Source organism: Pezoporus wallicus, unplaced genomic scaffold, assembly GCF_028554395.1.
Source record: "Pezoporus wallicus isolate ANWC-B61680 ecotype Strahan unplaced genomic scaffold, APGP_CSIRO_Pwel_v1 scaffold_6446, whole genome shotgun sequence".
Classification (NCBI taxonomy): domain Eukaryota; kingdom Metazoa; phylum Chordata; class Aves; order Psittaciformes; family Psittacidae; genus Pezoporus; species Pezoporus wallicus.
Window position 1 is genome coordinate 5,446,025 of NW_026636264.1, and position 14,100 is coordinate 5,460,124.

Here is a 14,100-nt window from a genome sequence, read left to right on the forward strand (position 1 = left end):
CTAGTTTAGGTGCTGTTTCCAATGAGCACCATTTTTTTTTGCCTGTCTTGTTAGACTTTTCAGTCACTAAGCTCCAGTCTCACCTTAATGAGAATGAAGCATGAAATGACTGCAAAGCCAGATACCATCAGCATACTGTACGGTACTGAAAGTGCTGTAATACAAGCAGTCTGCTCATCCTTTTTTTTTTTTTTGTAGTAAGGAAAGCAACTCTACATGGGAAAATTACAGGGCAAAACGTCAGTTTGCTTCTGAGGGAATTCATTCACTGACATCAGTGTTCATAAAGTTATTAATGTAACATAGCCACTATGCCAAAAGCTATCTGCAACACTAAGAAATCAGGATGGATGCTTGATTTTTACTGTTGGCAGAAACTGACCACGATTTCATAAGATCCGCACAGCTGATACACTATTATCAGACCTAAACTTAGATTGAGAAGAGGCATAAAAGACTGGCTCCACATGCTTCTTTGTAACTCCATATTGATGTTTTTCATAAAGGATTAGAAGAAAGGCAATAAATTGAAAGATTCCTGCTATGAGATGGTTTCTTAAGCTTTGGTCTAATTATAATGCGAGCACTTTGAAGTTCATTACTTTAATTAGAAGTAGAGACTGAGAGAAAAAATAGGGGGACATTCCCCAGGTGGGAGTTCTAGCTGCAACTGCAATTCAAACAATAAATAATACTGCATAACTTAAGCCTTAGTGAAATACTGGCTTGTGTTTTGCCTAATGGCAGATCAATACCGTACAAATGAAGCAATTACAGTTGTGTTATATAAAGCCTTATTTGGTCAGCAGCCAAAATAAGGATTAGCTGGAAGTGTTCCTAGGACTTTCTGTCCGAATATTATCGCAGAAGTTAATGAGGAAGATCTGATAGGCTGAGACAAACATAAATGGTGCCAGCAAATGGACAAGATGGTCAGTCCAATAGCCAGTGTGCTGATAATTAAAATGCCCTGAAGCCAGTTGAACATCAGCACAAGATCAGGTGAAATTATCAGTCAAGGGCAATCTAATCCCTCTGGCAACCAGCTATATGATGCTGCCATCGTCGGTACAGCCATGTACATAGCAGCAAATGCAAATACGCCAGCACTCATTCCACTCACACCAAACACAGTCACATCAGTACAGTAATACTCATGCTTTTAATGTTTCAATATGAGCAGCCAGGCTGTAGATAAAACAAGGTATGTAAATTACTCATAGATGTTCAATGGAAATCCAAATAATGTAATTGCTGCTGTCCTGAACACATGCCCACATGCCACTGCTAGTAATAAAAACTTCTTTGAACCACCAGTGTCACTGTCAGACTATCCCCTGGCAGTCAAGGGAAAAAGTTTCTAATTACACGCAGTCTGAACTTCTGTTTCTTTATGCTTACTGTCTCCTGCCTTCCCACCCTGCACTGCTGTGAAGAGTCTGGCTCCATCTCCTCAAAGACCTCCCCACAGGCACGGGGGAGGCTCTCCCAAAGCCACCTCTGCTCCAGGCTGAACAAGCCCAGCTCCCTCAGCCTCTCTTCACAGGGCAGGTTCTCTAGCTCCCTCTTGGTCACCTTCCACTGAAACTGCTTCATTTTATTGATGTTTTTCTTCAATTAGGAAGCCAAAAAAAAAGGATGCAGTATTCTAGATGTGGTCTGAGTGTTTGCAATTATTTCATTTGATGCCACAGTATCTTCTCTTGTGGTCTACAAATTGGATGAACTAAAAGCACTCTAATTGGAAACTGCCTTGGATAATTGCCCACTATCTAAAAGAGATGCCAAAAGTAGCAGCCTGCGTATTTAACTGTGATAGGAAAAGTTCCTAAATCATCAACAAACTGTGATGACTTTCTGTTCACTTTCAAGTACACTTCCAGAGCCTAATTTCACATTATTTTTATTACGCACAACCAGAACTAATTGTCAAGTGTTCATGTAGATTTAAACAAAAAAATATCATTAGCAGGTATACAATATAATTAAAATAGCTTCATTACTGATTAAAACCTGAGGAGATGATATTAGAAAGTGCAGAACAACTGAATGTGGGCTAGTCCCACAGCTTTGCATGTACAAGGACATAATCTTTTTAATAAAAAACAATAAAAAATTAACATTAGTCTACAACCTGGCTCCTGAAGCTTTATGTTGCAACCAGTAAAAAGCTGGTGGAAGTTGGAAATGGTGATTTGAAGGTGGAAACCTTCAAATTCTTTTTTTTTTCTTTTCTTGTTGTTGCTGTTGTTGAAAATGTAAAAATCTGAAAAATTGTCTACCAATGTTAGCACTTAAGCATCTGAAATTTGGGTGACTTAACTTACCTAGATAGTCTCTAATTCCTCACAGATTTCCAATCAAGTCCAATGAGTTTTTCTGTAGACTCAGAGTTTTAAGTTCCAAAGTAGATCTGTATCACACAAATGACACAGTGTAAAATGCTATATAAAGCATTTCCACGTTGCTGTGCATAAAATCAGGTGTCTACACTCATATCAAGGAAGCCAAAGGTCTCATTCTTGATGTAAACACCTCTCTTCAGACACAACTGCAAATTTTGGTTGTACTAAATGGACTCATATAAACAACAGATTGGAATGAGTCTTATGTGTGATTATGTACAGAGAAAGACTATTCTGGAGGTAACAGATGGGCTTCCAGATGTTGGGGTTGCTTTCACCTGCAGGCCTCATTCACCCCTGCTGCTATTAATGGAAAATGCAAGATATTTGGATCTTCTTGCACAAAGATGCTATTCCTGTCCCTGGGGAAGGGGGGTGAAAAAAAAAAAGCTCTATCTTCTCTGGGTGCTGGAGGCAGTTAATTCTTTTTATGCATTCTTTTAGAGTAGAAAGAAATAACTGAAGTGGAGCAATAAAAAAGGTCTCTGTATCAGGTCAAGCTCGGACCATGTTCATTCAGTTGACATTTAGCTTTAAAAAAAAACAGGGAAAATTGTAGTCAAACTTTGACTACAGAAATCTGCCAATCCTGCCAAAAGAGAATCACTCAGCAAAAGAGCACACAGCACTGTTCATTATCATGTGATTTGCTAAAATATATGGTTAAATAGGAGCTAAATCCTTTTTCAGCTTTGATTTAAGCTCTTAAGCTGTGACTTAATTTGAACGGGAAGCAGAGGAAGGAAGGAAGAAAATGGGAGTAAGGCACTTCAGCAAAGGATGTTTAGATATAGTTGAGAAAAAGAGCAGTAGTTTTGACTATACTTCCTCCACACACAAGGTAGACCAGTTGAGAGAAATAATTACTCATCAACCACAAATCACCATGTTACCATGAAATCTTTTAAACTTGTACTGTCCAGTGCACAGATGGCCATTTTTTATCTGGAACACACACACTTTGGGAACATCTTGCCAATGCTGGGAATGAGATTTTTGCCAAGAGATGTTGTGCCAAGACAAAGAGTAGCTTAAATTATATTATTAAACGTCCGGAATCTTGTTTTGTGCCTTTTTTTTATTGGCAACATCTTTTCACCTTTTATTCTGGGTTGTTCACTCCCTCCACAATGTCTACTCCATTGCAGTGTGCCAGTCTGTTCTCAGCTCAAATGAGCTAGGAGAAAGGAAATAAACTTTTTTCCTTACTTTTGGTTTGGTATTTCCACAATGGCCAAGGCTGCATAAAAACTAAATGGTGACTTTGCGTCTCTTGGGAGTCTACCCTGTACTTGCTGACAATTGGAAGTAGGCAGGTTTGCAACTATCACACAGATTAATCCCAAACTGTTTTTCAGGTGCTATTTGTTTCCCAAATGTCAGTTCCACAGAGAGGTATTGTTATGAGCTGCTGAGATGCCTTTCAGTGGCCTGCTCCCTTGATTTAGTCTACCTACAGTTTACCTGGACAATTATTATCTTAGTAGGATAGGCCTTTTACTTGGCGGGAACTGTACCATCAACTTCAAAGGGAAGCTGGTTTGTACCTTTGATGAATACAGATTCTGAACTCTGGCAGTTTCCTGGGAATTGACACCTAAACAGCCATAGGGCTGTAACGAAAAGAAAAGAGAGAAATAATAATGAGCTGCATTGTTAAAATATAATGGGCTGAAACTTGCCCTCTGCTGAGCTGCTTTATGAGGGATTGGGGAAATGGCAGGGAAAAGGGCAGGAGAAATTTATTTCTGAAGTGCCAAGAAGCAGAGTTTGTTCCTCAGAGGATCTATAGACTGGAAACAATGATAACCCTTTTGTATCCCACTGGCTTACCCTGGGGATTAATGCTTATCAAACCTTGGCAAAGGTCCAGAAAGTCAGTAACACATGTGCACAGCAATGGTATCAAGTATTTCTGAGACATTCTGGTCATCACTGATAATTTTAGGGAAGTTCATTGTTTATCCTTAAATATATGCCCTTTTTTGTCTGACAGAGAAGGGAACAGCCTGACAAATTTCATCGGACAGAGCTGATATCGTGAAGCAACTATTCTGTTTGCATTCAAATATTCCTGAAAAAGACAAACAAAAAAACCTGATTTTTTTGATGCTTTGATTTCTTTCTGACTGTAAAAAAATGAGACCATTATAAAACATGTTCTGGTGCTGACTATCATGGACTGGCCAAAGCAATGATTCCATATGACAGCACAGAAATTTCACCTTTAGTAATCACTAAATATCTGAAGGACAAAGCTCTTTTACAAAAGTCTGTAAAAAAGGAACACAAATAAAAAAAAGTGCTTCAGGCTGTTGATGCACCAGTGCTAAAGCTGAAGAGACAGAATGGTAGTTTCACCTTTTATACTGATTATACTGCCAATTTAAAAGAACCTGTTGCCATTGCAATGTTTAGGTAAAAAAATACCTTTCTAGGCAATAGTTTTGCTGCTGTTTCCATGCTTTGTCCTTTCACTCCTGTTCAGAAGCAGCTCCATTTTGCAAACATTTTCACTAAAATCTTGGGACCTGCTCTGGAGTAAGGAGCAGGATGATATTAGCAGAGAGGTACCAGAATGAGGCTGTGTGACCAAAATGGGGGCTGAGCTTCTTGGAGGAGCTTTGCCTTCCATCAGTTGCTCCTAATGTCTTTTGTAGTGAAGGAAAAGAGAAACGGCAACAAACAAATTTCTGTGACATGCTCTCTTCTCCAGACCATGAAGAGCTTTGTTCAGTTATGATTTCCCCCCTAAAGTCTGAGGATAGAAACTTCCTGCAAGTAGCAATGAAGAAATAGGCTCTGTGGGGCAAGGTAACTCAAAGATGACTCTCAAAAGTATTTGAAAGATATACTGATATGGGGATTTTTTTGCCAGGATGGTAAAATTCAACCTGGTCTAGTGCTGAAATCCTGCGGCAGGGGTTTGGAACTAGATGATATTTAAGGTCTCTTCCAACTCAAACCGTTCTATGATTTGATGATTCTACGAAATCCAGTGGACACTAACGGATACTAATGAGTTGTTTTCTTCTAAAGACAAAAATATCAGAAACTCTCTCCATAGCAATGCTCTTCACTGCAATTTACTGACTTAAGTTAGGATTATTGCAATGTCCTGCCTTCATATATAAAAGCTGCAAGAAAGAGCAAAACTCCTCCAAGTAGATTTTGCTCAAATTTATCTTGCAATGGCAATCATTAGACACCATCAAATTTTTCTCCTTTTTTTATTGCAATTTTGTATAGGGAAGATCCTTAATCTTGATTAGAATTATAAAATTTATCCAATAGGCATCACTAGGGAACCAAGCAAGCTAGCATTCTGGTCTCTGTTCTCATGTCTGTCTTTTTGTTTTAAAATAGATGTTCCAGTTTTACAGAAATAATCCAGGTAACTGAAACTATGTATGCCTCTCAGCTGAAAGAACAACTTGCAAACATTCATTGCCAGGCTTTCTCTTCACTGATCTTCTTTTGACCCCTGACTTTTACATTCCTTGCTAAGCGGTAGCATACTCTCTGCCTTTTTACCTAGTAAATGTTATTTTTACTTGACAGAAAACCTAACAAGCTCTGAAGGATCTGACCTGCTTGAGAAATATCTAAGCTCCAAGCTCCAATACTGAATGGGTAATGGGGTGGTAATTCAAGCCTTGTTATGCCTACAGCAAAAGGAAGAATATTATGCAAAGTCATACAATATGATCTATACCATCAAACAGGATAGTGTTTACAAAAAGCATAAAATGTTATAGATCACATTTTAGTTTTCAAATAATTTTGTATCACAGAAAGAAATGACCTTGTAAAATCTTGGTAAGTGAAACTCATGACTAAAATCCTGCTCTTATAAATGTCAACAAACCACCCTGTATCTATGCAGGGATTTCTTTTTTTCTCCACTGTTCCTTGTCTGAAAAGAATAGAGGTCAAACTCAGCAATTTCACATCACTCATTTTTTTATCCATTATTTGCCAGTTGTCTCTATATCTCCTCTATATCAAACATAAATAATAGCAGTTTCTAGCTCTCACAGTGCTTTGTTGGAACAATTGCCTTTGCACGTAACACCTTACAATGGGCAAGACCAGCCGTTATTGCCGGAGACAAGAAACATGACAAAAATCGAACCCACTTCCTCTGCACCCCTCTTCACTGTGAAGGTCACTTGTCTCCAGAATGATCTGGGGAGGTCTTTGGATGACAGTGTGCCATCTGGAAGACAGCTAGCCAGCAGAGGAAATACCCATTCTTCTCTCTGAATTGCCAGGCAATGCTTAAAATCACGTAGGGAACAGACCTCAGCATGGTGACACAAGGGTACATCAACTTTGCCTATTTTTATACCTTTCTAGAACAGGAACCACCACTGAATAAAAAATACAGCCCAGATGCATAGAAACACCACAAACTAGAATAGCTATATCAATGATATTGATTAAAAATTAAAAAATCTATGAAGTCCCTTGAAAACTGAATAACATAGGGTACACTGAAGAGTGGTCTGGGGAAATGCTTGATTTATGATACAACATAACTTGCGTAAGGAAGCTTCACTCATTAGAAAAAGTCTATTTTTGCAAACATTTATGGATTTCCATAAAACGAAATCTTTGAAAAACACTAGTGAAGAAGTCCTTTGTAGTAAATAAATTTGCATGGTCAGCTCAAACATTTTTTCCTAGTCTTCCTTCTACTCAGAGGGCATTTGTGAATATCATACCCATTCTGTGTACACACAAATCCAATCTTACAAAAGTCATAAGAAATCAGAGAATGCAAGAGATTTTGGAGGAAGCATTTTTATCTATCCTTAGATAATCTACCCTCCATTATATCTATCCTTATAGGTTACTACGGTGTAATGACTCTGATTCTTTTCCAACAGAGCCTGTTGTGAATTATAAGTTCATCAATCTACAAAACAAGGGTAAAAATAAACTGGAGTATATATCGGAATAATATATTAAGTTCACCGTAAAGAGTTTTGACAGTGAATAATGATCTGGGAATTCCTTCCACAATAAGCTCCTTATAATCTGGTCTCCAAAACCAACAACGAAAGAACTTGATTAAAAGTTTAATTGTCCCATTGGAAGAACTTCTAATATCAGATTTTACCCTTATTTTTTCCAAGTTTGTTTTAGGACAATGAAAAACAATTCAAAAAAAGATTAGGGAATATCCCATCCTATGTAAGGTCTGCCAAAATTTTGTATGCATTACCAAAGTAAGTTTTCCTTCAGCACTACATTTCTAAGTAACGGACCATATTGGATATATCCCTGAAAAGCAAAGGTAACACTGTCAGCTGCAGTACCACACTGAAACAAGGCAGTGAAAGAATGGCAATTTTATATATTTGCCTCAGGAATACAAGCACTAGATGAAGCCACTGAAGTCAAGATGGCAGTTTATAAAGCCCTTGCACAAACAATTCCCTTCATAACAGATCTTTAACTTATTCATATAAATTCACACATCTCATCATGAGGTTCCCTGCACCACAGATCCCTCACTTCTAGAGTAAACCTCTTTGAGGTACTGTACACTTATACAAAACAGAAGAACCCATACAATGTTGATGAGGCACTGCAGGGATGCCTTTTGCACCTCAAACACTCTCCAGGGCATTGCTCCCTTTCAAGTGGTAGAAATTAAAATCCATAGCTTCACTCATGTTATTATTTGCACTTCACAACTAGTTGCTAGAATGATCAGAAAATTATATCTGCATCACCTGCTTCACTGATGCACTTCCTGCATTTCCCACCTTGTGTTAATATAAACACAGCAAAGAATGGATAAAGAACTGGCACCCTAATCAGTGTAAAGACACAGTTCACATCACCAGCTGTCACACTACAAAGAACCAGCAGATATCACTACACGGACCTCTTTGCCTTACTCTCTAGAACATAAAGGATTCCTCCTAAAGTCAAACTGAAGTTATTTTTTTTTTATATAAAAATAGCAGAGACTTGAATAAGGAAACATCATCCCAGATTCATATCTGTAAACATTAACCATAACTGCAAGAGCAGGAATTTAATATAACCCTGGATTTCATCAGTTTGGTGAATAACCATGATGAATCTCTCACTGGACTCAAAGCATCTCACCAGGCACTCACGACCTGAACAGGTTTCACTCATCCATACTGCACACCATCAGCTGCAGGACAGGACAGCCAAATTCCCTTAGCTAAAACAGTCACAGAAACAATGATGACAAATTCTTTTTTAGCTCAACCTGTCATTCACCTTTGTTTCAACCAACTTCAAGAAACAAAAAGTAGAAAAAGCTTTTAGTGTACCTTTGAGACAATACTGGCCCTAGTTCCTTTTTCATTACCTCTTAGAGAACTCTTCCACGTTTATCACTATTCAAACTTGTTTATGATGCCTGCATGTCTACAACAGGAAAGCTGAGGCATGCAAGGCACGGGATTTGTGTAGCAGAAGATCTCCAGGTGTTGCCCTCTAGAAACAGATCACTGCAAGTGGCAAGGCAGATGAGCCAGGGATGCTCTACAATGGCCAGAAGTCTGGCCACAACAATGTCTTCTAATGATAACACATTTACAAAGGAAGGTCTTGCTAAGTAGACAGGCAACACTCTCTTAACCATCTTTGAAAACACCACCTTTGAAGAAAGAAACTCATTAATTCACACTGATTACTACACAGTAGTTTTGGAAGGATACCTACCGTGGCAGGAGAAGGAAACAGTAAGGACAGCTGGGTAGTGCCATGAGAGAAACTCAATCTTTGTTGTGATGAGAGCCTTTGCTCTCAATCCCAAGTTCCTTCCCAAATATGTCATGTCTTTTACACATTATATAGAAATGAATACCACTGAAAAGGAAGGAAGGAAGGAGACACACATGATGTGTAATGTGGTACGGCCCAGTGGGCATAAAAGAAACACACATCAGGCATTTCCCATTCTCCTCCATCCAGTGATATGCATGAATCCTGATACTGCAACAGCACTGAGAATAAATAATTCCAATTAGCCAATAGGTACTGGTTGAACACTGCAGGAGTGTAGCATGGAACCCAGTAAAGAAGAGTTTCAAATTAAAATCCACTACCCTGCTCATGTAGGGTCATGAGCAACAGAGAGACCAGTCCCTGGATCGCTCTGACAGGTGGATTTCATCTGTATGAGCCAAGTGATGAGCATGTGCTCTGTAATGAACATGAGCCTGGTGATTTGATGGCAGGGAACTATCACTAGTCCTATGCTACAAGATGAAGCCTGATTTAGATTACTCCATGTTCTGACAAGATTAGAAAGGTGAAAATATATGGCCTGGTTCTTTATACTTTCACATTTTTATGCAGCTGTTACTACGTTTTCAGTGAAAAATTCCTGATTTATAATCACTGTAAGTAGGAGGAGGATTGCGACTAAAATATCTCTAGTAAAATAGGTGCTCAAACAGTTTAGTGAATAATTTAATATGAATAATTCATCTGAAAGAAATTATATTTTTCCCTAGTCCTGAACAGCCCAAGAATAGCTTGAATGTTTAACATTTATATGCTACTTGCAATTATTTGTGAGCTACATCAAGTAATTTGTGCTCTACACATAACTCAAGTAGGAAATTATGATTATTAAATAAAAACCAGAATTTACAACTCCCATAGCAAATTATGTCTTTTGACTAATTTATGTAATGAGCTTAGCTCGCCTGCCCTTCATGAATTTCAAACTGCATGTTCAATATTTGCAATTATTTGTGCAGGCAGCAGTTATGTAAGTCATCTGATCAGTAACAGAAACACGACCACATGGGATTCAGTCAAAACAGCAAAACCATCATATTCTACAGTTTCAAACAGTTCAGAAAATACTGAAGCATGCAGTTAAAATTTACACCTGAGTCTTTTCACAGGGGTAGAAAGCTTTTTCCCTCTTCATAAAGCACTAGTGTCTATAGACATACGTGGAAGAGGTGGTATGGATGTGAAGTATTGCTTGTTCTTTCCTTTTGTACAGAACATTAAGTGTGTTGATTAATGTTTTTAATGGCACTGATGTGTTGCCTGAGGTTTGTCACTGGGTCTGGAGAGGGAATGGGGTACAGCAGGAGAACAAGGAGATTAGCACATGTGAAAGAAAGGCTCAGGAAAGGCATGGACACAGACAGCCAGTCAAGACAGCTTGAAAGAAGGTTTGGTCCAGTTTTCAGGTTGGGTAGGATTCCCCTATTTCTCCATTTGAAACACATTTGAAGGTAGGATGTGAAAAACTAAATGCTTTTGGTCACATCACCCTAATGACAATCGCTGACCCCCAGTTAGACCAAACTGTGGCTTCACTGAAACATACAGGAGCTTGGTCTTTAGCTGGGCTGGAACCAGGATTTCACACTTGATCCTTACAGTCATGGTTGTGCTTTTCCCCTGTGTTCTTACTGGACCCTCTTCCTTCTAACTCCTTTATATCTCATCCCCATTACTGCTAGATATTTTTCTGTAGCCAACTGACCAAACCTGAAATAAGCCCAAATTTGACACAAACCAACTTCCACTGGCTACTAGTGTTTGTTATAACAGTCTGTCTCTTGATGGTTCTCTGCAGTTAAAGGTAGAGGGACTAAAAACCACCACAATGCATGCTTAGAGCAAACAGCCCATTGCTAGGATACATATGACAGCATCTAAAGATATTCCTAAAGAGGTTTGCCCTAGCTATGACAAAGTACAACATGAGGTCAGCAATGGGCATTTCCTTACTACAGGAAAGCAGCTCCTGTAAACTGCAATGCTGCCTACCATTTCTAGACGTCTGACACACCAAGAAGGAGATAGCAATCTATAAGAAATATAAAACAAAAAACCAAGTGTTTTGATAATATACCCAGGCAATAGATCAGCCTCACGTATTATCTGTTGCCTTCCACCTTTAACAACCCTTTGAGCTCTGGACATGATTTTTTTCTAATTAATATATTGTTGTCATTTTCCCTCTCTCACCTCCTTATGTTTTCTTACTACTTTATTCAGTGGTGAAGGCGGCAGTTTTTAAATCTGAGAGGTAATGAATGTTAAGGACCAAATACTCATATTCAATCACTGAAACAACTTTTGCTGCAGATGAAAATGATTATGATGATACTTCTATTCCTACCCATGTAATACAGCTAAGGCCACTGATGTTTCTCTTGTCATGAACAGGTTAAACTGGTGAACTAAGAGTGAACCTAGTTATCTCTATAGTGGTAATGAGATCTCCTCTGCGGTCATGGATGTAGACACCTCTTTAGTGACTCCCTGCAAAGAACTATGGCTCCCTGAATTTGCAACTCTTCCCTTCAACTCACTTCGTCTCCCTTGTGAATCTAATCAGAGTGTCTGCTGTAGTCCTTAATGATGAGAACAAAGTTTGAGAAGCAGGGTACTGGTTGTTCCACTGCCATTCCCTCTCCCCTACCTCCATGTGCCCTATTGCTCTAAGACTCCATGAGACATACTTCATCGGTTGTCTGTTAGTTGCTCATTTGCTTTGAAGAAAATTGGCAAGTCTACCAGAGGAAAGAGGCAAGATTTGTTTGTCTTAAACATTAAAGACAACACAGTGGTAAATACTGCCAATTTTAACATGGAACAAGTACCTTCACTTCTGTCTTCCTGACAATCTGAATGAAAAGTAAATGATGTTTTGCCTGTGAATCAAAAACTCTACTTGACTGAATGCATCTGATATCATGATAAAGAAAATACTGGTGAGTTTGAAGGCAGTACTGAAATGCATAATGCTATAAACACAACCTTTTTTTTTTTTTACTAAATAAGAAGGTGCTTTACAAAAAGTACTTTAATGATGTTGCTTTAATGAAGGACTAATTGCCTCCAAGTAATGACATTTGAAAAGAGATGTTACAAGCAGCTTCTTATTCAGAAATTAGCAGCCAAGATCAATAAACAAAACATAAAATGTACGCATATTATTGATGCAAATACTGATGCAGATAATGAAGGCATAATACTGCTATAAAGGGTTGAATTTGGTGAAAAAAGCTGATGAAATATTATAGCTGATGTTAATTCTATAGAGGCTGACTTCAAGTAGCTAGTGTTCAACCAGTTTGGTTTTTATATGGCCTTAAAATAGATGCCAACTATAGCTGCTAAATCCATATTGCAATTAGAATTGGTTACCTTTGTTGATCAAAAAAATATGAAATGGAAGAAAAGAAAAGTAACATACCATGTTCACACACAAAACAAAAAGAGCTATATCAGGGACATCAGGGAAGGTGGAATACTATAACAACACATTTTATATTGTTATACTATTCCACCCACCTTAATGGAGAACCCTTCGGTGTGGCTACGCCATAGCCTTTCGAATCCAGATTTCCTCCCACTTTCATGGTGTCACATGGCTTTCGTTGCTCAATGTATTCGTTCATGGTGGACTCCAGCAGGAAGGCAAACTTGCCCTTGGATTTGCGGACACGAGCTACTCCCTCTGCAGTAGTCCTAGTGAACACTGATGGCTCAGCTGATTTCATGTAGGTCCACATCTTTTCATACACTGCTATTTTTGATCTCTGGAGAAAATTAAAAAGAAGTTAGAACAAAAGAATGTTGCAACATTCCAGAATGGCACTATTCAAAATAAAATCAATCATATTTCATTTTTCAAACAACTGATATTGGGAAAAACATACTGGGTATGGATTTTCTTTGAATTCCATGATTATTTTAAAAGAAACAAGAAGTATCAACATCAGTACCATAAAATTGGATATTATTATTTTTCGATCCAGTTAGGCTCTACCAGTCACAAAAAGATACCCTATAAAGCTTAGATCTGAATTTACTGTTAGATAAAGGCAGTTCATATAGTCAGTGTTGTAAAGTGCATTTTAGGGATTTACATAGGAAACAGAAATCCACAATAAACCTGTATGGAAAAGAGAAACAATAAAATAATCTCCCCATAAATACTGAGCTGAATCTTGAAGCATTTCTATAACACCTACTTCTTACACCACCAAAACTACAATAGCCTAAGTAAGATTTCTGCTTTCAGAATTCAGAGTCCAGAATTCATTTAATTGACACTCAGAAAGGCTGCACACCATTTCAAGACATGGTTTACAATAAAAAGATGAAAACAGCAAACTGGACCAAATATACTCTTAAAGGAAACAAAATGCCTTAAGCATTTGTCTTAAAGACGTATTAGGCATGTTTTTAGAACTGCAGTATCAGTGGATTTATTTTAAAACTGATCCTGCCAGTAATTGAGTAATAAATGTGCTTGCCGAAGGAATGTGCAAGAATCTGTGGCTTGGAGCGCATCAGGTGGAAATTTTCCTGTCTGGGAATTCATAGTGTAACTTTAGCAAAACCAAAAAGGAATAGAGAAGGAAGGAAGGAAGGAAGGAAGGAAGGAAGGAAGGAAGGAAGGAAGGAAGGAAGGAAGGAAGGAAGGGAGGGAGGGAGGGAGGGAGGGAGGGAGGGAGGGAGGAAGGAAGGAAGGAAGGGAGGGAGGGAGGAAGGGAGGGAGGGAGGGAGGGAGGGAGGGAGGGAGGGAGGGAGAGAGGGAGGGAGGGAGGAAATGCTTAATACTTTCAGATTGAGAAGCTTCCCATGCTCATTAAATTCAGTCAACAACTCCTTTACTTCCTCAAGCAACAGGGATACATACATGTAAACCAGCAGT

At 38.5% G+C, this 14,100-nt stretch overlaps 1 protein-coding gene across 11 annotated transcripts in view; it reads right to left on the reverse strand.

The window, feature by feature from the left end:
- GRIA4 (glutamate ionotropic receptor AMPA type subunit 4) overlaps window positions 1-14,100 on the reverse strand; it is a 220,903-nt gene that overhangs the window by 28,679 nt on the left and 178,124 nt on the right. For all 11 annotated transcript variants that reach the window (XR_008970970.1, XM_057399750.1, XM_057399756.1 and 8 more), the window contains exon 13: window positions 12,732-12,979. Coding sequence is in view for 10 of the 11 variants with exons in the window: in XM_057399750.1 (XP_057255733.1) it covers window positions 12,732-12,979 (248 nt within the window). In the remaining variant the exon portion in view is untranslated. The remainder of the gene's footprint in view (window positions 1-12,731; window positions 12,980-14,100) is intronic.